General features: G+C 38.7%; 4 protein-coding genes across 4 annotated transcripts; all 4 read right to left on the reverse strand.

The window, feature by feature from the left end:
* Positions 1-2,058: 2,058 nt before the first annotated feature.
* Positions 2,059-5,418, reverse strand: LOC148830698 (claudin-8-like). Its single transcript, XM_088921531.1, has one exon. It carries the CDS (start codon positions 5,291-5,293, stop codon positions 4,613-4,615), a length of 681 nt encoding a protein of 226 aa, XP_088777657.1. The 5' UTR covers positions 5,294-5,418; the 3' UTR covers positions 2,059-4,612.
* Positions 5,419-7,209: 1,791 nt separating this feature from the next.
* On the reverse strand, positions 7,210-8,924 carry LOC148830699 (claudin-8-like). Its single transcript, XM_088921928.1, has one exon. It carries the CDS (start codon positions 8,801-8,803, stop codon positions 8,123-8,125), a length of 681 nt encoding a protein of 226 aa, XP_088778054.1. The 5' UTR covers positions 8,804-8,924; the 3' UTR covers positions 7,210-8,122.
* Positions 8,925-16,557: 7,633 nt separating this feature from the next.
* LOC148830700 (claudin-4-like) lies at positions 16,558-18,415 on the reverse strand. Its single transcript, XM_088922144.1, has one exon. The coding sequence runs from the start codon at positions 18,357-18,359 to the stop codon at positions 17,601-17,603; it is 759 nt and encodes a 252-aa protein (XP_088778270.1). The 5' UTR covers positions 18,360-18,415; the 3' UTR covers positions 16,558-17,600.
* Positions 18,416-22,100: 3,685 nt separating this feature from the next.
* Positions 22,101-23,738, reverse strand: LOC148830701 (claudin-8-like). The gene has a single exon (XM_088921537.1). It carries the CDS (start codon positions 23,644-23,646, stop codon positions 22,969-22,971), a length of 678 nt encoding a protein of 225 aa, XP_088777663.1. The 5' UTR covers positions 23,647-23,738; the 3' UTR covers positions 22,101-22,968.
* Between the last annotated feature and the right edge of the window lie 1,657 nt (positions 23,739-25,395).

The following is a 25,395-nucleotide window of genomic DNA, read 5'->3' on the forward strand; positions in this document are numbered from 1 at the left end:
TCAATTATTATATTGAGTTAGATGTTTTGTTCAGTGAAAATCAATGAAAGCTTATCACCCAGTCCAAGGAGCTGTTAGACTGCTTCCATTTGTCTTTGATTTGAGTTTTCAAATGACTATGCTGAAGCTGTTTAACAACAGACTCAAAAAATGCAATCTACATATAGACAGTAACTCATGCAGGGGACAAACTTCATTTAGCAAAAATCAACCAGGTAAAACAAAAAGATATTTGTCTTAAGATAATGTACTGTAGCGTGCACAAAACAAATGACAATTGATAATGTTAGGATGAATATTCATTTGAAAAAAATATGTTTGTGTTCAGGACACTTGCTGTCAAGGGGAAGCAATTTCAATGCACCTGATGCACCACTTAGCTGATCTTAGATACCTTTTTAAAACATTGACACAAGCTGCCACACGTGAAATACAGGAACAAAAGACCAGTTATAACTGCATTAAACCTGTGTGATACTGTATTTTAATGCACTCTAACTGGTTTTAGTGTTGTCTTTTAAATCCAAGGAACTGAACAAGGAACTAAACAGAATGCTATGCATAATTTAAGAATGATAATAAGTGTATTATGGGCAGAAAACGCAGGGAAAATTTGGCTCAGCTGGTGAAACACAATTATGGTATTTTCTTTTTCAGAAGAGAGCATTTCTGTTGAAATGAATAAACTGATTAAATCAAATCTGCATTTAAACCAGGAACAGAGAACACATGGTCCCACAGAAAATACCGTAATACCACAGAAAACATGTTACAGGATAATTCTGGCCATGTAATGCCCCAAGAGGAATTACATACAACAAAATATACTATTATATACAAGAATTGAATACAATACATACTGCACAAGGAAGCAATGTAATGTGCGCTTATTATAATATGTTTCAGCCTTTAAAGGTTCCAAAGCATATTCAAACACTAAAGAGGAGCTCTGTTTGAACATTGTAAGAGAAAGAACCGGAAATGAAGTGGCCTGACAAGGTGAAAACAGAAGAAATACCAGAGAAAACATGTTACAGGATGCGTGTATTAAATTGGATCATGTAAATTGACCCATCGATTTCCTGTCAGTGAAGAATCTGAGTTGTACAGGTCTGTTGAGTTCTGTCTTAGGTTAAAAATGAAGACCTTTTAAGTGCTTGAAAAAATCCTCAGGCTTTTGGATTGTCCATTTCAAGCAGTTTCTGGTATGCAGTTTTTGATCTTTCCAGATCCTTCGGGCTCTGCCTAGGAGCTCTGCCCGTGGCAGCTCGATTTGGAGGTTCCAGTGTCATCTGATGTCACTGTCAGCCCAGTCTACATGGTGCCTGGGAAATCTGTTCTGTCTTCTTCCAGGTGCTTCCCCAGAGGACTGCCTTCCAGGCGACTGCTCCAAAAGTGCTTGCCTTGTCTTGAATCAGCTAGCTCCTGGCTCCCTCCGGTCAGAGCACCACAGTTTCATACCCAGCCTGGGACGTCAGACTCCCCTGCGCTCTGATGCCTACTAGATTAAGCACAGCTCTGGACTTTGGTGGCTCATCCTACACCCCGTCCTACACCAATTTTCCTTGCAGTTCCCCCTTCCTGCGCTCCAGTCTGAAAGTCCACCTGCCTGCAACCTGGACTGCCCATCATTCCTCTGTGGCCCCCTTTTCCACAGGAACCTGGCTGCAGGAGTCCACTCCAACATTAATGAGAGCAGCACCCCAGTGGCCCTTGCTCCCATGTTCTAGTTGGTGGACTTCAGCAGACATTTTCGCCCTAGGCTGGTGCCCTAGGCTGGTGCTGTGTTGTGTCTCCCGAGGTACAGTGAGCTGGCCACTCCCCCAGGACTGTCGCGCCCTAGTTCTTGGGTCTGATACTAAGATGATACTACACCCTGATGGGGACAGCAACCCATCATAAGGCCAAGCACCAATTTAATCCAATTAAGTTGACCAACATGTCTTGGGAAGGATGGAGGAAACCCATTTACACGCAAGGAGGACAATGCAAACCCTGCTCAGAAGGCACCCCAGTCCAGAATCAAACCTACAACAAACAAGCTATGAGGCAGAATAAGAATAAGAATCTTTATTAACATATTACATTTCAAATTATGAAATGCTTTACAGAAAGGTACAGAAACAGGTCACTACACATGTAATATCAGTTATGAAAAACTTTAAAAATATACAAACATTATAGACAAAACAGATTGACTGCTTTATCTAGTACAGGGTCGTGGGAGAGTCAGAATCTTTCCTGGTAAATAATGGGCACAAGGCAGATATACCAGTCCATCACAGGACAGACACACAGACATACACACACTCATAACAGGGCCAATCTTCCCAGAAGCCAATTAACCTGTTTGGACTGTGGGGACAAACCTGAGTGCCTGGCAAAAACCCAGGAGAAATCTGGCAACATATACAAACTCCACACAGATAGCACCCGATGAATTGAACCCAGGGCTCCAGTGCAGTGAAAAGTTTAAAATGCACCAAGATTCTGAGAAGTGTACTTCTTACATGGTATTAATTATCACCAGTACCAGTGCAAGCACTGTGGTTAATGAATGATAATTCAAAAATGAGTGGGTATAAAAATTAGACATGATAATGGAGAGCCACTGAATATTTAAAATGGAATATTCATTAGTAAATCAGAGCCAGAAAGGGTTTATGTGCAGAAATATAGATATAGATCACATTTGGATGTCTGAAATTAAAAATATTTTCAAGGGCAGGCTGGTCAGTTCAGCATAAAATGATGCCTTGAGGGAGCACTTTCCTAGAATTTGAAAGTTAGTGCCAAACTACATCATTTTCACAATCTACTGAACTTGAATTGTAGAGGGCTTCCAGAAATATTTGCTTTGGACCCTTTATGATGCCAGATTAATGGTACGATCCTAAAACACTGTTTTTTGTTTTACTGTATGGACCTGGATTTAAGTTTTCCAATCCAGTGTATTCTATAACTCAAAATGTAATTCGCACAATTCAAGGGTTTAGCAATGCTCATAATTGTCAAATTCAGGCTGCACCTTGACTTTTTGCATTACGTATTCTGCATGCAAAAATGCAGACTCCAAATTTTGTTCCATCTTTCCTGTTCTGAGGAAACATTATTTTGGCATAAGGCTACTTATAAAACCACATCAATTACTGGAAGACTGTACCAGATTGTACAGTATAAACAAATGGAAAACAACATATAAGAAATTGTTTTCTTTTTCAAATCTGGCCTTGACCTTCAATTTAAAAGCGTGTTTGTTTGTTTTTTATTGAGTTGTGTTGACAGTCAATACATGTTGTAAATTATAGCTTACATTTCTTTAGGAACATTGCCTTTCTATTAAAAGCCCCTTTTAATTCCTATTTACTATGTCTTTGACATATTATTTAAGTAACAATTATAAAAAGTAAAAGTTACTGATTTGGCTACATGCAGTATAGGCTATATTTATCATATCATGAACAGATAACAGATAGAACATAAAGCCAAGTTCTGGTGCCACAAATGGTGTCAAATATGATTTAAATCAAGGAAAGAATGTTAATAGCATAATATAAAATGCAATGTAAACAGATCCTATATACAGTACACTTAGGCACTAAAATCCCAAGGAGAAGTAATCGGGTGTGAAACGCTCAGAATACGTAAGTGTTTTGAAAATAGCACTCAATGTTAACACAGCATATAAACAGATAATAACAGTGTGGTAAATTAAACATATCTCTGACCAACATTTGCAAACACCACTTGTTCTCATTATTTAATGAAACAGAAGAATCCCAAGCAATTTTTCATCCAAAATATCAGTTCAATATTTAAAAACGTCAAGAAAGGTGCCATATAAAACCCCAAGTGAATATATTATGAATATGTGTGCAAAACAGTAACTATAAAGAATTTGAATAAAACAGATCAGATAGAGAAAATGAGTTTCTTTTACAAAATAAAAAGATCAGATAGAGAAAAGTTTTATTACCATTTATTATATGAAAAAAAGAAGTCCCATATAAAGTAAATTATAAATGATTTATTACCATTTAATTAATTGTAAAAAGTGATTATATTAGTGGTCTTACCCTAATATACAGTATTTATATGACAGCTTTAACTCTTATCCTTAAGACTAATTTAACCATCAGAAAGCTCCACTTGCTTTCTTGCAACAGTTTTTGCCTGATTTTGATGAAAATTCACATGAAAGACGAATACAAGTAAATCTGTCAAAGTTAATGTATTGCACCAGACAATGAGACATAAGTATTTTCTTCTTTATATGAACAAAGCAATGTTGAGGAAATGCCAGTCCCAGTCTTTACTGAGTTTTAAGTAAGCTCTTTAGAAATGACCACAGTAAACTCATCTCAGTCAAGTCAGTACACTTCACATTAACCCTCCTACTGTACTTCACCTTCCTCTTCTTATTATGTCTCAGGCTAAACTTCACACTGATGGGCTTTGTGGCGAGTTAGGTCCCACTTTCAACTTCACAACAAGTAGGTACACGAGGGTTTTAAGGAGAATAGAGATCTTTTTACGAAGTCTTCAGTTCCTCGTTCTTGTCAGCTGTATTGAAAAGAAGAATAAGTGAGCTGCTCTTTGTCCCATTTTCAGCTCACACATATTCCCCCTTGTTGTGCACTGCCGGCAGACCCTGCTGCAAAACAGCTGGTTGGTATGCAGTTAGCCTAGGGTTTGGTGAGTAAAAAGATCCTTGTGATGCTTTACTGTGGTGAATGTTACAACATACAAACATTATCCCGCTAGCAAACATGACACCTGAAGACACCCACCCTATGTACAGGGCTTCTCCCAGCTCTCGTCTCTGAGCATCCAGGAGCAGGGGATTGTAGAAGTCCCTGATGATCACGTGGGCGGTCCAGGACACCGGGATAAGGACACAAAGGCAGGCGACAATTAAAATGCAACCAGCAATGGTAAGGATGATCCCTTTTGTGTGGTCGTTGCCCTGAATGCAGACAGTACATTGCATCCCCATGGTGGCTATCAGCAGGCCCAAGACCCCCAGAGCAATCGAGCAGCACATCAGTCCTCGGGCGGCCTGGAGGTCCGGAGGCAGGATCAGCAGGGAGTCGTAGACTTTGCACTGCATCCTGATGTTGGCCTGATGGAAGCAGTTCATCCACAGCCCTTCCCAGCGGGTCTCGAACACGATGATGTTCTCCCCGATGAAAGCCGTCACTCTCCACATCGGCATGCCCGTGGTGGCAGAGGCTCCAAAAAGGCCGATGAGGCCCAGGCATAAGGCAACGATCTGCAGCAGCCGCTGATCCATCTTTCACTCCTGGCCAAGGTGCTCTGACAGACCCTGACAGAAACACGCCGATACAATCTTCTGTACTTGCCTGTGGGAAAACAAAATTGCCTGCACCTGACTGGCCAAGTGATGTGTGGGCATCATGGTCTGCTGCTCCCAAGTTTTCACATTCCCTGAAAGCTGAACTGGTCTGGCAGCTTTCACGGATCAAGGGTATGGGAAGGATTTATGGAGTTATTGGAAAACAAGCAATTCCTTTATAGAAATTCTTTTCCCATTGTAAACTGTCTTTATTTAATATGAATGGAATGTGTACCTTAATATGTAGAATGTAAAAAATAGATATACAGTATATATTATTAAACATATATACAATACTTATTAATGTATCATTTCAGTGTGTATACTTATCAACACAACCGAAAAACAAGTTAAAGTCATTTTATATTTTCATATTAAAGTTTGTATATCTCTTTCATTTTGGCTTCCAATTTAAAAGTTAAATACAATCTTATAGATGGTGTTGAAGTAAATGGATAAACAAAACTAAGTTTATTTAAATAATGATGTCCCTCACGATGTAATGACTCATCAGTTTTTTGACAGCATTAAAACCTCACAACATATGTGTATAAAAAATTACAGCCCTCAGCAAGGTGGCTATTAACATATTAATACTCATATTAGCTACTGTAATATGAGTAGCAGACATCCAAAACAGTCATCTCCTACGTGGAAATGTAGTGGTAGTGGAAATGCTTTGGCAGATAGAAAACAAATGACAGTTCTCGGACGTGTTCAGCAGCTGACATGTTTAACCGAGCTACCTTATTCTTTGCACCATTATGGTAATTTCAGAAATATAACATCAAAGAGTGACTAGGCACCAGAAACTAATGTAAAAATCAAATTACTCAGAATTATCTAAGAATTATTTTCAATGGATGAATTTTGCTGCCCAATGGATCTCATGAACCCTTTCCCCAATAATATTGCACATCCTTATTGTGTTGTTACTGCTTCCATTTTAATTCATTTCAAACATATTTAATTAGCTGCAGGTAAATTAAATGAGAAAAAGACGTTTGTAAAGAGTATAAGAATCCTTTATAATACAATGAGAGGGCCTTGTGTTGCCAAAACACTGAAGTCATGTTTTCTGAACAAACTAGTTGTCATGCAGTGTCTCATATCTGCAAAGGCCTACAGGTATTTAAAACAGACATCAGTAGAATCCAAAGCATTAATTTGCTGCTAGTGCAAGCTACCCCCAGAAGGAAATGATGATACCTTTCTCATTTGTTCCAATTATAGACACACTCGGAGAAAGGTTATTTTCAGAATTCTCTGTTCAAAATTGCCTGGAATTAATTACTAGACTGCAGAAATGCTAACAACGTTATGCCAGCTTTATTAACAGCATGTTTCTCATGTTTTGCATTTTCTCATTAACAGCAGTAGCCTTACAGTATAATGGTAGACACTCCTCTGGAAATTACAGTTCAATCTTAATCACTTTTCATTGTTTGTGACATAATTGTCCTCAGGAAAGAGAATCTTTAGCTCTTAAAATTACAACTGGACTTTGTTATTTGTAAAGAAATCGCTGATGAATTTACAATGGAAATAAGAATAAGGTATAGAGATACAGTATATAGGTTTGTGTTCTTTAAAGAATAGCAACATATCATTTAGTGCTCAGTACGATACCACAATCCAGAGTAGTAAATGGGTACAGAGATGCCGAAGACTCAATATAGACCTGTTTTCCACACATCCAGTGTGGACTCCAGAAGCACTGAAAGGAACCGGGTAACTTTAACAACATTTATAGCAGATCAAGTGACAGTAGCAGGCTGCTTTTCTCAGATACACAAAGTCATGTGCTACCATAATGTAGAAGTAATCAATTAATCAAAAATACTACAGAGACCTGAAATGTGATGACTTTATTGGTTTAATAAAACTGAAGACTTTCAACAGAAGCTCTCAAGATTACAAAAAACAACTTAAAATGTTTAAGTTAAACATTAAATCATCTTGAACTTCATGTGCTACAGTACATAAAAAGAGCAAAACAGGAAGCATAAAATTATATTAGTATATTTTTAATTTCAATTTGAGTCAAAATTAACTGCTAAAGACACTACAAAGGATAAATGCAGGTAAAAAGAGATCAAGGTGTTTTTAATAAGTAATAAGTACAAAACAATAAATATATAGGTGCAATGTTAAATTTTCTTTTTCTTGCTCCATTTCTGTAATTGAGTTAATTTAATTAATTAAACTCAAAATTTGTATGAAAACACTATAAAAATTAAGAAGAGATAGTAATGCATAGGTAACAGAGGGTTACCTTACCTGCAGAAATTATATATATATGCTACAAATGTAAAGTTAGCTTAGATAAAACACTTTCACTTCAATACTAATAACTGGTATTTCTGTAATATTAAGTGTTTTCTTACTAACAGGTGTCTGATTGCACTCACATTTGATTTTATTAGTAAATTTTCTCAGTCTGAATTCATATAGACATTAGCATTCAGTAAACAGATGGTTGACAACACAAGAGGCTCATGTTCACATTCTTCCAGAGCTTGGTCGTTTACACCCGTTCATCAGGTGCTGACAAGGCACCCCAAGGATGTTGTCAGAAACAAAGGACGCCTTATTGTTAGCAAGAACAAAGGTCTTTTACCATGTTTAATCCGAAAATAAAATCCCATGCAGAGAGCATGTCCAGTTCTGCTTTAACCCTTTAAGCCACATCAGCAGTGAACAAGCTCTGCACCCTTTCATTGATATCGAGTTTTAGAACAGCCATGTTCATTTTCTTCTTGGTTTTCAAACATAATCACTTCTGCTGCGCACACTTGAGGGGAGGCGCTGCAATACATGGGGCTGGTACCCTACATACTGCGCATTTCTGGAATATAATAACCTTTGTGAATTTTTATCTTCAGGTACACTGCGGCACGCAAAAATGCACCCACCAGCAAAGAGAAAAGCAGACGTCACCCACCCGACGTAGAGGGCTTCTCCCAGCTCTCGTCTCTGAGCGTCCAGAAGCAGGGGGTTGTAGAAATCCCTGATGATTACGTTGCCAGTCCAGGACACAGGGATAAGAACACAAATAGAAGCCATAATTATAAGACAGCCACTTATAATGAGGATGATGCTTTTGGCATGGTCGTTATCCCGAATGCAGGATGTGCATTGCATCCCCATGGTGGCTATCATCAAGCCCAAGAAGGCCAGGGCAAGAGAACAGCACATCAGTCCCCGGGCGGCCTGGAGGTCCGGAGGCAGGATCAGCAGGGAGTCGTAGACTTTGCACTGCATCCTGATGTTGGCCTGTCGGAAGCAGTTCATCCACAGCCCTTCCCAGCGGGTCTCCATCACAATGATGTTCTCCCCGATGAAAGCCGTCACTCTCCACATCGGCATGCCCGTGGCGGCCGCAGCGCCTATCAGGCCGATGGTACTCAGAATCATGGCGACAATTTCCAGCACCGCTAGAGCCATCTCTGGATGCACGGCACAGCCTGGTCCGTGTTAGAACAGGTTCTGCAGGTGCTTCAGACTTGAGAGAAGGAGACTGTTGTTCGCATTTAACAGGTGAGGTGATGTGTGGAACAGAAGCTCTGCCTCCGGAGAGCTTTCACAGTCCAGCTATAACTGATTCACCTGAACCGGTTTAGCAGCCTGAATTCAGCCTATGGTGGAAAGAGGAGGGATTTGTGGAGTGTGTTTTTGAATTAAATCCCCTGAGGACCAGTGTTTTTCCTTGTGCCGTATGCTACACAGTTTCAGTGATCCTTCTAGGTGCTTGTTTGCCATGATACCATTGCCGTGGTAATTTTTTTCTATTATCCTGGATAAAGAGTCATAAATCTCAAATAATTAAAATAATATTTAAAGTATAATTGTACATTTAGATTTATTTTAGATTTACAGAGATATTAGCATGCATTTTGTTCTTTTTTCACTGCATGCTTATAGTTAGAGGCTAAGTTGATACATGAAAAGTTATATTTGCAGTTCAAGAAAAGAAGTGTTAGTTGTTTGTGTTATTTCTTGTGATTCTCCAGCATTTTTATACATGACAAAAATGCATTAAAAATAACATATAATTTTTGGTTTATACTGTAGTTGATGTATAAAGAGACCTTTTACAAAAAAAATGAGATATGAAAAGCCAGGTTGCACAGAGTAATTTAAAGACCAGGGAAGTAGGCCTGATGTTATTTATAGATATGAAAATTAATTCCAAACACAAGGAAAGCTATTACACTGTAAATGTTGGCAGTAGATTCAGTGTTCCTGTGAGTGTAATAAATAAGTGTTTTTCCAGTCACAAAGTAGAAGCAGGACTGTGAAGCACAACTTAAAGAGATTAAAAGATTCCAATGGGTCAATTATAGAATATTATTATTATTATTATTATTATTATTATAATTACTTACACTTATATGTCGCTTTTCTGGACACTCCACTCAAAGAGCTTTACAGGTAATGGTGACTCCCCTCCACCACCACCAATGTGCTGCATCCACCTGGATGATGCGACGGGCAGCCATAGTGTACCAGAACGCTCACCACACATCAGAATATCAAAGGGCTTAGGAAATTGAAGAGAATCAACAGCCTATTGCCAAGGGAAAACAGAAAATACAAGCCTCAGTTGATACAAGGCTCTTGAATTTTAAGAGCTCATTTGGAGATGTCTGAAGAGTGGTAAGTTACTGTGAAATGCTTGAAATAAAAATCCTGATCATTGGACATGTAAGAAGAAAACCTGTTACTAGCAAGTGTTCCTTTCTGGGATGCCAGGATGATTTCCAGTCAAAATCCAAGCAATGCACCTTGCTAACATATGGATATCATCAAACAGGCCATGTGTCTAAGCTGAATGGTGATCCTTAGCAGTTGAGGTATTCCTGTTCCTTTCTGATTACTTCAGAAATAAGTAGCGCTGGACTTCTTCTCGTTTGTATTTGTTCCTTAAGATCCTTTCAATCACTAACTTTTGACATTCAGGGATTAGTTGGAAAACGAAAACACTTGGAATATGCTTTTATATTGGGAATTCTGACCACATTTGTGTGCATAAGTTTAGTAATACAGATTTTAAATATTTATCTTTGGTTGGCAATGAAGCTTTTTCAGGATATAAAAAACCCACATGCATGCAAAAATCAAAAATGCTCCTCAAAAGCAGTTTTAAATGTAATTTTATTATGACATGTACTACTTACAAAACATTGACTGCTTCATCTGAAATTAAAACTTAGAAAAAAATCTGAAAAAAATATTATTGTTTTGACAATCTTACTATATGTTTTTGTCTCAAACTTTTAATTTGCTAACAAGTTGAAGCTCCAGATGATACACATGAAATAAACAGCTTGCAGAATTCAGAAAAAATATATCTACATATATTTTTATTGCACAGGAAGCCAGAATACAAGAGGATAATGTGACATCATGTGCCTGGGATGCAAAAAACCTAGTACACTGAATACAGTTGAAATCCTATATAGGTTGACATGAAGGGACTATGACAAATATTAAATTCACGTAAGTGTATATAATCCTGAGTTCTTCCAGCTCAGAGTAATGAACAGGTTTTGTACAGGAACTAATGACTCTAAAAAGAGAAACATATCTGGAGACAAAAGACATTTTAAATGAAGAGTCAGTTTAAACAGGTATTATAATATTAAGAGCCTGAACTCATTAACAGCTTTGATTACTTTTGCACATTTATTTTTTGCTGCCTTCCAGAATCATGGGAGAATCCCACTACTTTGGACAGAATGGGCCATGCTTGTGGAGTATACCATTTTTCAATGATTTGGTAGAGTAGTATACAGGTTTAACTTCTGATGGTATGCAGAGATTAGGGCTCAACAGAAGTTGTCTGCAGCACAGAGGACAATACATAAAAGCAATATGCATGCATACTAAATTGGTATGCTGTATACCATTTCAACTCAGTAAATTTCAGGATACACTGCCATGTTTTTGGATAGCTGCTGGCTTTCACCACAAAGCTGAAAGCATGCTTGCCCCTGCTCTGCTTGCTTCCATTAGATCTTCTCCTCTTGGTCTTGTAATAGAACCAGCTACCTGCAGAAGCCTGTGGCTAAAATACCTCTTTCCCTTTATAATGCTGATCCCTGACTAGACCTAAAAGCGTCTAGGCGTGGTTTGAGTGTGACTTTGTGCAAACTAGCTGGAACTGGTGATCTCTTTTGCACTCTTGGTTGAAGCAACAAGTGCAAAACAAGTATCCTGTTTGGGTTTATAAGTTACTTTTCTCAAAGCTTAGGTGACAACAGTAACAAATATAATTCACGGGTGTCAAATTCTGTTTCTGAGAGCCACTGTGTCTGCTGGTTTTCTATTAATTGTTTAAGTATTAACTGCCTGATTCCACTAATACAAACTTATAAGAACTGCACCAGAAAAGCAGCTATTCTCTCCAGGATTAGTATAAGAGGTAAATACCTCTCCCCTAAATCTTATTTTCTCCAGCTTTGTTCCTCCCTGAGAGCTGTCCACATCTGACGATTGAGAACCACGACCACATCAGATTGTGCAGGTATTTTAAATTTTTAATCATCATCAAGATCCATTCCAAATCATCACTGACCAGTTTTGAAACAAAAAAAAATGTTGTAAAGGTTGAAGATAAACCTAGCCTTTTATAAAACTATTTTACTATTTTCTTTTGATCAGAAAGCCAGATTCATTAAATGAAAGCCCGTTACAGTATCATTTCACATTTTGACAAGTGTATTTTTATTAAATGAATGGTAAAATAAAAACTGCAATTCACTTAGTCTTCAGCAAAAACAAATGGGCAAAGTAACTTAAGATATATTGAAGTAAGTATCCCCCACTTACTATACAAAGAGAATGAAATTTAGCATTGAAAATTTTTGAAATGGAAATTACTTTGAAACAAAATACATTTAATATTTACTGTAATGTACTCCCAATTGTGATTTTCTTACTCGTAGAGCAAAAATTCGGCCCCAGAACTGGATCTGTGTGCAGAAATTCAGAATTCAGATTACTTTTAATCATTCTGTTCCTTAACAGAAGATGAAGTTGAACAACAACAAAAGATAACTGGCCTGTTTTATATTATGAAAAATGAAGCAAAGAAATGACGCAGTCAAGTAACAAAGAGCACATTCAGAATTCCCTCTGATGCCCACTGAACACGTTAGACCAGTTTCGAAAATTGTTTAACTGACACTGTTATGCAACATCTTGTCACAGAAAGGCAGGTGATCAACAACCAATGAGGTTGTACAAGGTACAAGGCTTGCTATTTATCACAAACAAACACAGAAACAATTTCTGTTTGCCTTCCTTTTCCACTCCCAAAGTGAAGCAACTTGTTAAGTTCTCTGACAAGGAAGAAGGAACTGGCACCTCATATCATAGAAGAATAAACAGCTGTCATAGTTTGACCACTTTTTAGGCTTGCTATTTTTCTAGCACATGTTGATTTTGATGCCTGTGTTCTGTAGTCATTCACTCATTTGTTTGAAGCACAACAATGAACATTTTCTGTAACACAGCACTATGCGAAAGGTTATCACTTGGAATCTGAATAAATCAGTGGGCATCCTCACCTCTGTCAGTTTGCTACATGGTCTTCAGTGAGCACTTGTGTGGCCCATCTGGTGATATTACCCCATTGGTAGATATACTGTATAGCCATGTCAAAACCGTAGCCAATACACCCTCCTACCCACATTGGAGTTTATCTATCCATTTTCCAGCTGCATCATCCAATTTAGAGGTGTCCTGGCAAGCAACAGTGCAAGCTGAGATACAGTACTACTGGATTGGACACCAATCCATCGCAGGGAAGGCACACAGACACTAACATAGACATGCATACACTCACATCTATTTTCTCAGAAAACAATTAACTTGCCAGTATGTTGTTGAAGCATGGGAGGAAGCCGGAACATCCAGAGGAAACCCACGTGAACACAGGGAAAACATACAAACTCCCGACAGATAGCACCCCAAGTCCGCAATTGAACCCAGGACCCCAGGCTGCAAGGCAGAAATGTTACCCATTGGAGCTTATTTAAAACAAAAAGAAATTTCTGGGGGGAAGGAAAGAGAGTTACAGTCTGATAAGCTTTCACAGACACAGGGCAGATGCACAAATTCTGACAGGTACTGTGTCTCAGAAACTGCCACATTTCCAGTGTGCTATCTTTCTAATATGGGCCTACCCCAGCTCCCCACCGAACCCATATGCCTGTTTATTAGTGGAACTAGCACACTCTGCTCATCACTTCACATCCACTTGCTAACTAACTCACCCACACATGCACTGCAATTATGTTCCTCCAATACAACAATGAACACAATGCCTAATTATTACCCTACTTACAGTACTAAGGCTTTGATGTGCTTCAATATTTCAATCAAAACTGAGTAATAATAATTAAAATAATGTTATATAGAGTATAAAAAGTGGGGTGTTCCTCAAAGCTATCATGAAAGCTCTTTTGGATGCGTTTTTGAAAATAATGTGAGCACATTCTGACAAATGTCAAAGCGCGCAGATGCAGTTGCAGATTAATGGCACAGAGCCGGCTGAAACTCTGTTTTACTATTTTGAGGCTTTTTGCTCTCCTTTGAGATTGTTTGACAAGAATGTACTGGGTTTCCAAAAGCCAGACAGAAGATGGACTTCAGGTGAGCATCAGGGACAGTCTTGTAGACACAGAACAGGGCAGGAGTATCTTGAATATTAATAAATCAGTATATGGTAGTAGGCAATTTTCTGTACAGTATTTTCCTAAAGTGTTGTGATGCATCAACAAATACAAAGCCAAGAACAGGTCCTGCTAGTCACACTCTGTTGCGAGCGAGTTATTATGAACCCTGTGCAGCTCTCTAAGAGAATCAGATGGCTTACGAGTCTGAGAAGGGTCAGAAGAGGTGTCAGTTGTTCCAGGTGAGGTCGAATCTGGGTTGAGAGATCATCGAGGCAAACAAATCCGAAAAAAGGAGGGAGACGAAAGGGTTGTCAAGAGGTCCAAGGCTAGATGGATCTTCGTCTCAGTGGTCAGAGGTAGAGGACGATCCGAGCTCAGGAGGGAGATCGATTCCTATTACCCAGCGAGGACTATGAGTGAATGGAGGCTTTAAATAGTGAAGGAAGAGGAGATTGGATAATGAAGATGAATTGATGCCGGCTGTGGTCGTAACACACTCAAAGAGGACAAAATGTGTTTCAGATTCCTACTGTTTTTCTTCTTTCTCTTCCATTTTGCAGGCCTTATGAATTCCAATAAAATAAAATTTGTGTTACTGATATCTATTAAAAGTATCTATTAAAAGAAAATGTATTATAAAATGGATGAGTAAGAAACAAAAACAAAACCATTTGATATTATCAGTTCTTAATATGATATTATGAACTTAAAAACCTGCGGTGAACAACTTGGCATTTTCCTGCCCATTGCACATTATGGTTGTCTGGCAGTTATGCGATTCCCCTTATCAGCCACTTTCCAGAAGGGCTGCGAAGAACAAGCTTCTAGAGGGGGTTGGAGAAAGTTATGATTTTTTTAAGAAAGGCACTTGTAATGTTAGCAACACTGTGTGGAGTTTGTCTGTTCTCTGTATTTTACATGGTTTTCCTCTGAGTGCTCCAGTTTCCTCCCACAGTCCAAAAACATACTGGTAGGTTAGTTTCTGTAGAATTGGTGTAGGCGTGACTGTGTGCATACAGTATGTGTGTCTGTATATGCCCCGCGATGGACTAGTGTTTTGTTTGAGATATATCCCAACTTGCACCTAATTCTTCCCAGCCATCCAGGCCAGGGCCATCTTCCAGGCCATGGTGACCTTGAATTGGATAGTCGGTTATAGAAAGTGATGTGATGATGTGATACTTGAAATATGGAGATCCTTTTTTACCCAGTTGCACCCAGTACATGCCTGTTTAACTTAACTTCTAAAGAGTGGGGCTTTCATATGTACTTTGCTTTAAGCCTTTGTCACACTACAGGATTCGACATGATGTCTAGTTGGAGAGCATGTCAAATTTAATGACTGCAGTTGCTGAATCTCGCAGCCTTTTCTGTCCGAGAGGGTGACAAATTATATGACTAGGAATCACAGGGGGTGACTAATTACATGATTTCCTCATGACTTTTCATCATGGTTCCGAATCTCTTATTGTGCCACAAAAGTAGCGCGAGGTCGCCTCATTTTGGCAGCCAATCAATGTGGAGCACACCGGAATAAGAGGAGGAGCAAGTAAACAAATAACAAACACGAAACATCGAACAGACATCTGTGCTGGCTCCAAAGTTCGATTAGCCTCTCCTCCATTTGCACAGTCCAAAACACTCGCTTTCCTTCTTTCCTTGCAGCCGCATTGTATGCATTGTACATCCAGTTGAGTGCTCATTGGCTGTTGATTGTCGCAAACACAAGAGCCCACCCCTATGACTTGCGACTCACTATGAGAAAATCAAACCTGTTTGATTAAATCGTAGAGAGTCGCAGAGAGTCATAAGGAGCTGTTAAGAGTGCTATGACTGAGTCGCTGGAGGTGTCACACTACACAACTGATGGTAACGTGCGTGTGCGCTGCGGCTCTCTACAACTCACTGTGATTTTCTTACGATTATATAAATGAAGGCCACGACGAAAATCCTAGGAAAAGTTGTGTAGTGTGAGACCAGCTTTACAAAACATCTGCCTGCAAATTCATTCTGAAGAATTAAACCTGAAAATATAGGTCCAATCTAGGATTTATAATAAAAAATACTGTATATCGTTTCTGTCAGTTCCACTAACTAAACATTCGTCTTGTGGTTCACTGTCTTTCAAAGTCATTGTAATCAAGACAGGAGTAAATACCACAGACCTTGTCATGGCAGAGTTTTTCTTTTCAAAGTGTGAGTTAGTTAAAGGCTTTCCTGTATTACGCCTTCGATACAGTCATCACAAAGGCAAATTCTGAACAAAAGATATGTTTTGAGCTCATATTGCATGTATAGTCTTTAAACACAATCCAGGAAACAGAACTCGGCTATCTCTGTTACAATCAAGCCTGTGAGCAAATTTACATAACAGGCGTGACTGACAAGTCTCAGTGCAATGTGGCAGATTTCCATTTGCGTAATGAAACAGACAAGATGTCCACAGGCTCAACACTCCAGTCCAGAAATGGGGCTGAGCATTGGTAGTTGAATTTATGAACAAAGCAATTCATAGAGAAATATTTAAGTTGTTTTTATGGTACAGATTTCCTTATACAGCATAATAACATTGAACCCAGAGTCCATTGCATACCTTTAAAATCATGATTATGTTTTGGTTTTGAATGATTATTTTAAATAACCTGTACACATTCATGTACAACAAACAAATCTGTTGGAATCGGACAATTGAACAGTTTTTTCATAATGGTTATTTTTTTAATAAATTGCTGCATAAAATTCTAATTCCTCATTTGAATGAGGAAAGGTTATTCTACTAATGCTCACCTGGAATTCTCTATGTCTACCCTTGTTCAACAATACATATATAATAAACTTTTGTGCTGTCTCTATTTTACAGCAGAATTTACAATTAACACATAAGATGATGAAAATGTGCAGTTACATAGAATAAATTATATCTGATCTCGTAAAAGTATGAAAAGAGGATACTCTAAGTGATTATGACAAAAGAAATATATTTACTTCAATTTTTTTTACATTTTTAGTAAACACAGATATGAATATCAAGAATGACATTTATTACAAAAGAAATCACAGATTTGTCCAGGATAATAATTCCAGACAAAGGTTAAACAAGAAGTGGAAACAGATAAATCATTTGAAATACCATATACATATTATATATGTACTGTTTACACATTCTTTAATATAGACTATTTACAACCAAGGTAAACAAAGTTAAAACATAATGTGAATTTAAGTTAGATAATAACTTGTGAGGTGAGATCTTTTACTCAGAATTCATGTTATTACATGAGTGCTGTCTGACATGTATAAATCAATAAAACACTTACAGTACTTTGATCAATTCAAGGAATGCATTCATTAAAAAGCAAGCAAAAGAGATATCAAATGAATTAGGAAGAAAAAAATGATTACAGCTGCAAAAGTCAGTGTAAAAATAGAATATATCCTTTCCCTTCCTTCTCGAAAACCAGCACAGGAAGATTAACTTCCAAAAATGTTTCAAAACTCTGGAACTGAATCCCTTCTGCTGGTCAGTTTGGCTTTTGGTAATTGAAACATTTCCCATTTTCTCAGATGTACTGCCCTCTTTTGCTGTATATAACAGAACCCTGTGGTGGCAAAGAGTAAGCTGGCTGGTAAGTATAAGCTGGCTGATAGGTATAAGCTGGTTGGTAGGTGTAAGCTGGCTGGTAGGTGTAAGGTTGTTTGTAGTTGGGAGGAAGGGAGCTTCCATTGTACATATACTTTTCATCTTCTTGTGCTCGAGGTGCGTGGCGGCACAGCAGTATTACCCCAGCAGCAAACAGAATGGCAGACGTCACCCACCCGATGTAGAGGGCTTCTCCCAGCTCTCGTCTCTGAGCGTCCAGAAGCAGGGGATTGTAGAAATCCCTGATGATTACATTACCAGTCCAGGACACAGGGATGAGTGTGGTGATACAAGCCAGAAGAAAAAGACATCCACCTACAATCAGAGTGATATGTTTGGCACGGACATTTTCTTTAAAAGCCGCTGTGCATCGCATCCCCACGATAGACACTATTAGGGCAAAACTGGTCAGAGCAATCGAGCAGCACATCAGTCCCCGGGCAGCCTGGAGGTCTGGAGGCAGGATCAGCAGGGAGTCGTAGACTTTGCACTGCATCCTGATATTGGCCTGTCGGAAGCAGTTCATCCACAGCCCTTCCCAACGGGTCTCCATCACAATGATGTTCTCCCCGATGAAAGCCGTCACTCTCCACATTGGAAGGCCTGTGACAGTGGCCACACCAATCAGTCCGATGAAGCCCAAACATATGGCAACAATTTCCAGTGCACCATTCGCCATTGTCTCAAATCCTTTTCTAGACTCGACTCTTTGGAAGTCTTACAACTAAGCCTTGAAATGGGAGAGATGACTTGCTAGTGAAGTATTTTCACACCCCAGCGAAACTTTAAATGATGTGACCTTACAGGTTTAGCTACATTACTGTGCCCTTTTAAGGAAACCAGAGATTCTTGACTTTCTTGAATCAAACAAGAAAACATTTAATCGTCTCTTCAATACTTAACAAATCAATAACCATGATTGATCTGAACCTGTTGCTTATTAATTTTTCTAGTTCTTTTTAAATATGTAGATTATTCTGGTTAACCTTGTAAGATTTTATTCTGTTGGTTTTTAACTGTCTCTCTGTTGGATCCTTTTTTGACAGAAAAAGAACAGCAGCCTGAATTTATCACGTATTTTGGAGGAAGTTTGCCATTGATGCCCTTTTTCAAAACTAAATACCAAATGAATAAAAATTCAAATGCCAGCAGCTGTATTACTGTGCAACTCATGAGTGGCAACTTACTGAAGCTAAGCAGGAGGAGTCTGGCTAGTACCTGGTTGGGAGACCACTGGGAAAAAACTAAGACTGCTCCTGGAAAAGGTATTAGGTGGACCAGTAGAGGGTGCTCACCCTGTGGTTTGTGTGGCTCTTAATAACATAGGACCCATATTTGGGGTTATTCCAAAATGCCCATTTATCAAGTATTTAGATGCCCAATGGAAATTTTGGGATATTCCCATTTTGGGACTATATATTTTGGTGACACTATACCATACTGTCCTTCAGGTGAGACGTAAAACTAAGGTCCCAACTCTCTGTGGTCATTAAAAATCCCAGGGTGTTTCTCAAAAAGAGTATGGGTGTTACCCTGGTGTCCTGGCCAAATTTCCCCTTGGCCTATTCCAATCACAGGCTCCTAATAATCCCCATCTGTGACTCCCCATAACTATGGTGAGTGTACTAGTGCACCATCCATGTGGGTGCTGTGCATTGGTGTTGGTGAAGGGGTGTCCCCATAAAAGTGCTTTGAGTGAAGTGTCCAGAAACCTCTATATGAGTGTAGGAATTGTTTTATTATTATTATTATTATTATTATTATTATTATTATTATTATTATTATTATTATTGACCGAAGCAGCTGCTCATGTTTACATAATTTATTATTACCAATCCAGCTCTACTGGATATTTTAATTAATTACAATAACATAATTAATGGAAAATGCCAGATGAATACAGTGAATATACAGTAGGTCAGTATTGTCAAAGGAATGACTTTGTCATTGGCTTTTTCAAAGATACAATACACAAATCTAGGGTTTTTCATCACAGACTAAAGCAATGCCCAAACAAAGACATTGCGAAATGAAATAGTTACCTTAGGCTAATCTAAAAACTTCCATGTGAAATAAAGACTACCAGAGCTACAGAAGAGTTGTATCAAGTCCAGCAACATTTTGGAAAGACCCACTTCCCTTAATGTTGGTCCTGGAAACTTCCAGAAAAAGTACAACCAGCAATACTGTCAATGATGTAAATATTACAGCAGGATAGATTTCTACAGATCTAATGCATTTCAGTCCCACTTCAGTATTCTCACCATGGATTATCACAAAGTTTTGAATTTCCATGTCCAGACCATGTGTGATATTCCCACACAACACCCAATTTATTTTAAACCCTTAACTCTTTTGTGTTATACTTCTGGACCCAATCTCAGGATAAAGTACACTTTAACTGCTGCATTCCATTTTGCAAGACAAGCATGGTGTATAAGCATAAATACATTTTTTGAGAAAGATAGCAAATGTGGGTATTTTGGATTTGAATCCAAAAAATTCAAATGTGCAGTTTTGTAACAGGATTAAAAATGCTAAAGGAGCTCATGCTGCATTGTATAAACATTTTTGAATCGTGCAAATCATGGACTTTTTGAAGACTATATGACAGCGGTCTGGTCACTCATACGAGGCCTTCAACAAGGAGTTCTGATTTGGCAAAAGCCTCTATAAACTACTACTACTGTAAAACACACAATGATATACAATCTAGTGTTAGTACTAGCTAGAAGGTGTTTAAGGAGATTAATGTGAATTAAAGTTTAAAGTTAGAATGTTTTCAGTCTAAAGCTTAGATTAGAAATGTGACCCACCCACAAGCTAACTTAGATACCAACTACATTTCAGCAAAATGTGAGCAAACCAAAGGTGTTCCTCCAAAACAGAAATGTCAGTTTTGAGAAATTTAAAGCTTTACTCAAAAACACAAAAGCTTACATTTCTTTCAGAATTGACATGTTCTGCCATTTGTTGTTGTTGTTGTTGTTGTTGTTTTTTTTCATTTTGGATGGTCACTCTCAATCAAAGGAGTCTAAGTGTCACGATTATAGTCCCTCCTCCTTAAGGGTGCTCCAGCCCTTTCACTTCAGACTTAATTCTGTGCACCTGACCCCTGTTACCAGCCCACCTTAAAAGCCAGGCGCTGACGTTTATCCTGGCTCTGCATCTGGTTTCCGTGCGAGTCCGGGACCTGGAAGCACCTGGTCCCGTTCCCTGTCCACCGGTTCCGACCCGGTTCGTGTTTTAACTCCTTGTTGGATGGATCATCTGGCTATGGACTTAGTCTTGTGTTTTTTTGGATTCCCCTTCTGGATTACTTTTGGATTGTTTGCCTCGGCCAAACCTCCCCCGTGCACAAGCGCACTTTGGACACGCCCCCCCTGTTTTCATCCCCATATTCCTGCATGACTTTTTCCTAGTGTTTCCCCACTTCTTCTGATTGTGTCGTCCGCATAGGGTCCGGAAAGAACTGTTCGTTACACTAAGAGACATGAAAATACTTTTTGACTGCTGTAAATATAACCAAATAGAGTAGAATTAAAAATATTCTAAGCTAGTCTTTGTTACTGTTAAACCAACTGTGGACAAAAAAAAATGAAAATGGTTGCTGTGATCACTGGTAAGTCAGTTGACCTAAACTTCTACAATACTTCAGACTTTTATCTACACTTAACTGAGTGCAGATTAAAATTCATGAAGAAACACATTAAACACAGTGGTGGGTCAGTCTAATAAAACAATGGGAGAGATATACCAAATGGACATTTCCTACCAATTATTTAGATCTAAGCTGCAGACAGAATACATTCTTAGGTTCCGATAGAATACATGAATGGCTACCAACAATCTGGCCGAACTAGTCCATTTGAGCTTAATAGCTAATTAATCCAAGGATCTTGTGCAGCTTTTTAATGAAGGAAGCCAGGGTATCAGCTTCAACAACATAGCTAAGTAGCTTGTTCCAGACTCTCACAACTCTTCAGGTACAGAAGTGTCTCCTGTTCTCGGTTCTAAATGCACTTTTATGTAGCCTCCATTCGCATCCTTTATGTTTAATCTACTATAGGTGTACAAATCTATACAATTTGTTTCACATTAATGTAAATATTGCTTTAATTATGAAATTATTCAGCCATTAGATAGCTTACAAATATACAGTCATAAATTTGATTCCTAATATTTTGAATGTTAAGCTTGAGAGCCCTACACCATTATAGTAGATTGAAAACAGTATGGAGGCAAAGACCATGTGCCTTGAAGAATAAATTGATTAACAATTACAGTATTTACAAAACTGTAGGTATGTCTAACCATAAGCAAACATCTTTTTTCAGTCTGTCTCTACACCCAGGCAAAGCACATCTATAGACAGGATCACAGAAGTGTGGGTTGCAGAATAAAGAAAAGAGAATCACACTTGCATTATTCGCTATTTAATCAGATACAAACGATACTTTTGCAAGGAAAAGTTTGTTACAAATATGATGTGTTATGTCAAATAAGATATGTCGCAATATAGAACTGTGTAGGTTTACAAAGGCAGATGCAATAATAATACAAAATGCTATTAAAAACAATATGAAGAAAAATATATATACAGTAAATGTTAAATCTTTTCATTCCAAAAATAGATACAAGCACATTTGCATTGAAAAGTCCTTTGTAATAGCAACATCTTTATGTTCTGGGTTTCTGAGTGAAAAAAAAAAATACAGAAGCCCATAATCTGGATTTATGCAGTGCTCATTGTTCTAGTCATTAAATGACTGTCAAACATGTTCTATTTCACTACTGAAGCGAATGTACTAGTCCTTTATACCACTTCATATCACTTTTTAATTTTCTCATTAATTTTTAATTATACCTGTTTTAAGCTCCTTTGTGCATTAAATTTTAATTTTTTTAAGAGGTCTTGATACATGAATTGATACAGTAACCTCAACCGAAGAAACAAACCTTGCATGAAAACAATTAGTTTTCTGTAAATGTTGCACAACTGCTTTTTACTTTGAGGTCAGGAAATCACTATATATAACTTAAATATAAGTGGTAAGAAAAAGAGAGATCCTGGATTTGAAATAAGAAGCAATGCTATACAAAACTGGATCACAGAATTTCTCTTTAGTGGTAAAATGACATTATTGCATACAAGCAGTTTTGTTTAAACCCCAGATAAGCCATTTTTGGAGCGCTTACACACAAACTGGTTATTTCCATGCAAATTGAAGTACCACAGTTACTCGGTTCATTTTGATCTTATTGTCCATATTGTCTTTTGTGAGTTATCACACATACTGACTTTTGCTGTAAACGCTGGAGGGTTGCCTCTGCACTGCCGGCTGAGGCATACTGTGTACCGAGCCCTTGGTATAGTAATATTCATCCTCTTTTTGCTTTCGGGGCACATAGCGGCACAGCAGTATTACCCCAGCAGCAAACAGAATGGCAGACGTCACCCACCCGATGTACAGGGCTTCTCCCAGCTCTCGTCTCTGAGTGTCCAGAAGCTGGGGATTGTAGAAATTCCTGATGATTACGTTGCCAGTCCAGGACACAGGGATGAGTGTGGTGATACAAGCCAGAAGAAACAGGCATCCACCTACAATCAGGATGATATTTTTTGTGCGCATGTCATCCTTGAGGCATCTCGTTCCCTGTATGCCAACAGCAGAGATGATCAGTGCAAAGAAGGCCAGGGCAAGAGAGCAGCACATCAGTCCCCGGGCGGCCTGGAGGTCTGGAGGCAGGATCAGCAGGGAGTCGTACACTTTGCACTGCATCCTGATGTTGGCCTGTCGGAAGCAGTTCATCCACAGCCCTTCCCAACGGTTCTCCATCACGATGATGTTTTCCCCGATGAAAGCCGTCACTCTCCACATTGGGAGGCCCGTGGCAGTGGCCACACCAACCAGTCCAATGAAGCCCAAGCACATAGCAACAATTTCCAGCGCCCCGCTCCCCATCTTTCTAAGAGGTGCTGCGAAACAATACTGCTTGAAATGCTCTGCAGAGTCCCTGGAGGTGAAGACCCACAGCTCCTTGCTGGTTCTGCTTGTGAATGAGAGAAATTCACGGGGTGAGAGTTTTAACACAATAACACCAACAATGCAATCCTGCTGGTTTGGCGAGATTTCCCAGTGCTGATTTCACAACAAGGAAACTGGCATTTGTCTGTAACTTAAAAATCTCCAAGGATGGGAGAACCAACGTCTTGTCATACTTACAGTACAAGAAACATGCACCAATTATAAGAAATTCTTACTGCTTTACAGTAAATCTGTATTAAAACCTGTTCAAATAAAACAGCTTACCTTTTTTATACATGTAAGCCTAATTCTTCAGCTTAAGTGTGAGCTTTGTCAAACCCAAAACACAGCCTCAAAATTAGGGAATGAGAAAAAGGTACATAGAAAAATGTAGACATCAATTTAAAATGTAGATGATGGTAAATGTACTTTATTTCCAAGGGAACAGTTCACACAGCAAGATGTGAGAAAAACCATAATACATTTTATGCAAACTAAACAAGTTTAATTACACATGTAGTTTGTCTAGTTGTGGTTCTCTCTTACACAATACTTTCTAAGAATAAAGTGTTCTATAAGGGCAATAGTGTATTTTTATTAAACCAGCATAAGGTCTGCTCAGTCAGGCATAATAAAAATAACTCAAACGCAAGAATTAACAGGAGATATTAATTGACTTAATTGCAGATGGCTCACCCTTCACCCTAAAACATAGCTGACACATAGATTTTCAATTACAGTATATACTGCAGGAAATACATGAGCAAGGCAAATGAGATGGAAATTTCTTAAGGTTTGCAGGGGTGGTGCAGCATACACAGAGAAAGAATAATGGTGGCAAAGAAAACATGTACTGTATTGCAGATTTCATGAGCACAATTAAATACAATGTGAGAGCAAGAGGAAGATGGCATGACTGTGGAGCAGTGGTGAAGAACCAAGGAGTGAAAGTACTGTAATGTGTGTGGGAACTGTGCCAAGTACAGACCTGAAGGTCTTCGCTGGTTTGTCCTTGTGAGAGATGTGACAACCCAGAGCCCATCCCAGAGACACAAGACTGTTTCACTTAAAATCTAACCAAAGCATCTGGAGCAAACCAGGGAAGATCATGCTAACTCTGCACAGAAGGCACCCCAGTCTAGAATGGCACCTAGGACCCAAGACCTATGAGGCAGCCTTGCTAACCAATCTGCCTTGAGGTATTTACATGACCTGTTTGGCACTATACTCAAAGGATGTGGTATTCATTTGATATTTAATTAAACAGCATCCATCACGGGATTTTAAATTTGTAGACTCTGGTGTTCTGGTTTTGTGCCCTCCCAATCTGGAATCATCTACCAGCTTAAATTAGTGAGCCAAGTAATTCAACCTAACTTACCAAGAGTGAAGACCCGTGTCTCCCATGAGGCATCCATTTGTCTGTTCCATTTATGATTTGTCAAACTCCGAGCACTATTGTGGCTTACAGAAGAAGTAATGCTGATTTAAGGAGCAGCATGTCTCTCACTGATGATTGCTGGCACCAAGCAATTTCCAGGCATCACTGTTGAGCTGCTGACTGAGAATACTGGTTGACTCAAGCTCCACGATTGATAGAATCTCAGTCAACACAGCTTGGATTCAAACCTGTGACACTTACACCGTGAATCTCAACCTTTGTTCCAAGAGATAATCTTTACTGGT

Source organism: Atractosteus spatula, chromosome 7, assembly GCF_055471065.1.
Source record: "Atractosteus spatula isolate fAtrSpa1 chromosome 7, fAtrSpa1.hap1, whole genome shotgun sequence".
NCBI classification, from domain to species: Eukaryota; Metazoa; Chordata; class Actinopteri; order Semionotiformes; family Lepisosteidae; genus Atractosteus; species Atractosteus spatula.

Excerpts from the sequence above, each read along its gene's own strand:
- LOC148830698 (XM_088921531.1), bottom strand. The coding sequence starts at position 5,293 with ATGGATCAGCGGCTGCTGCAGATCGTTGCCTTATGCCTGGGCCTCATC.
- LOC148830699 (XM_088921928.1), bottom strand. The coding sequence starts at position 8,803 with ATGGCTCTAGCGGTGCTGGAAATTGTCGCCATGATTCTGAGTACCATC.
- LOC148830700 (XM_088922144.1), bottom strand. The coding sequence starts at position 18,359 with ATGGCGAATGGTGCACTGGAAATTGTTGCCATATGTTTGGGCTTCATC.
- LOC148830701 (XM_088921537.1), bottom strand. The coding sequence starts at position 23,646 with ATGGGGAGCGGGGCGCTGGAAATTGTTGCTATGTGCTTGGGCTTCATT.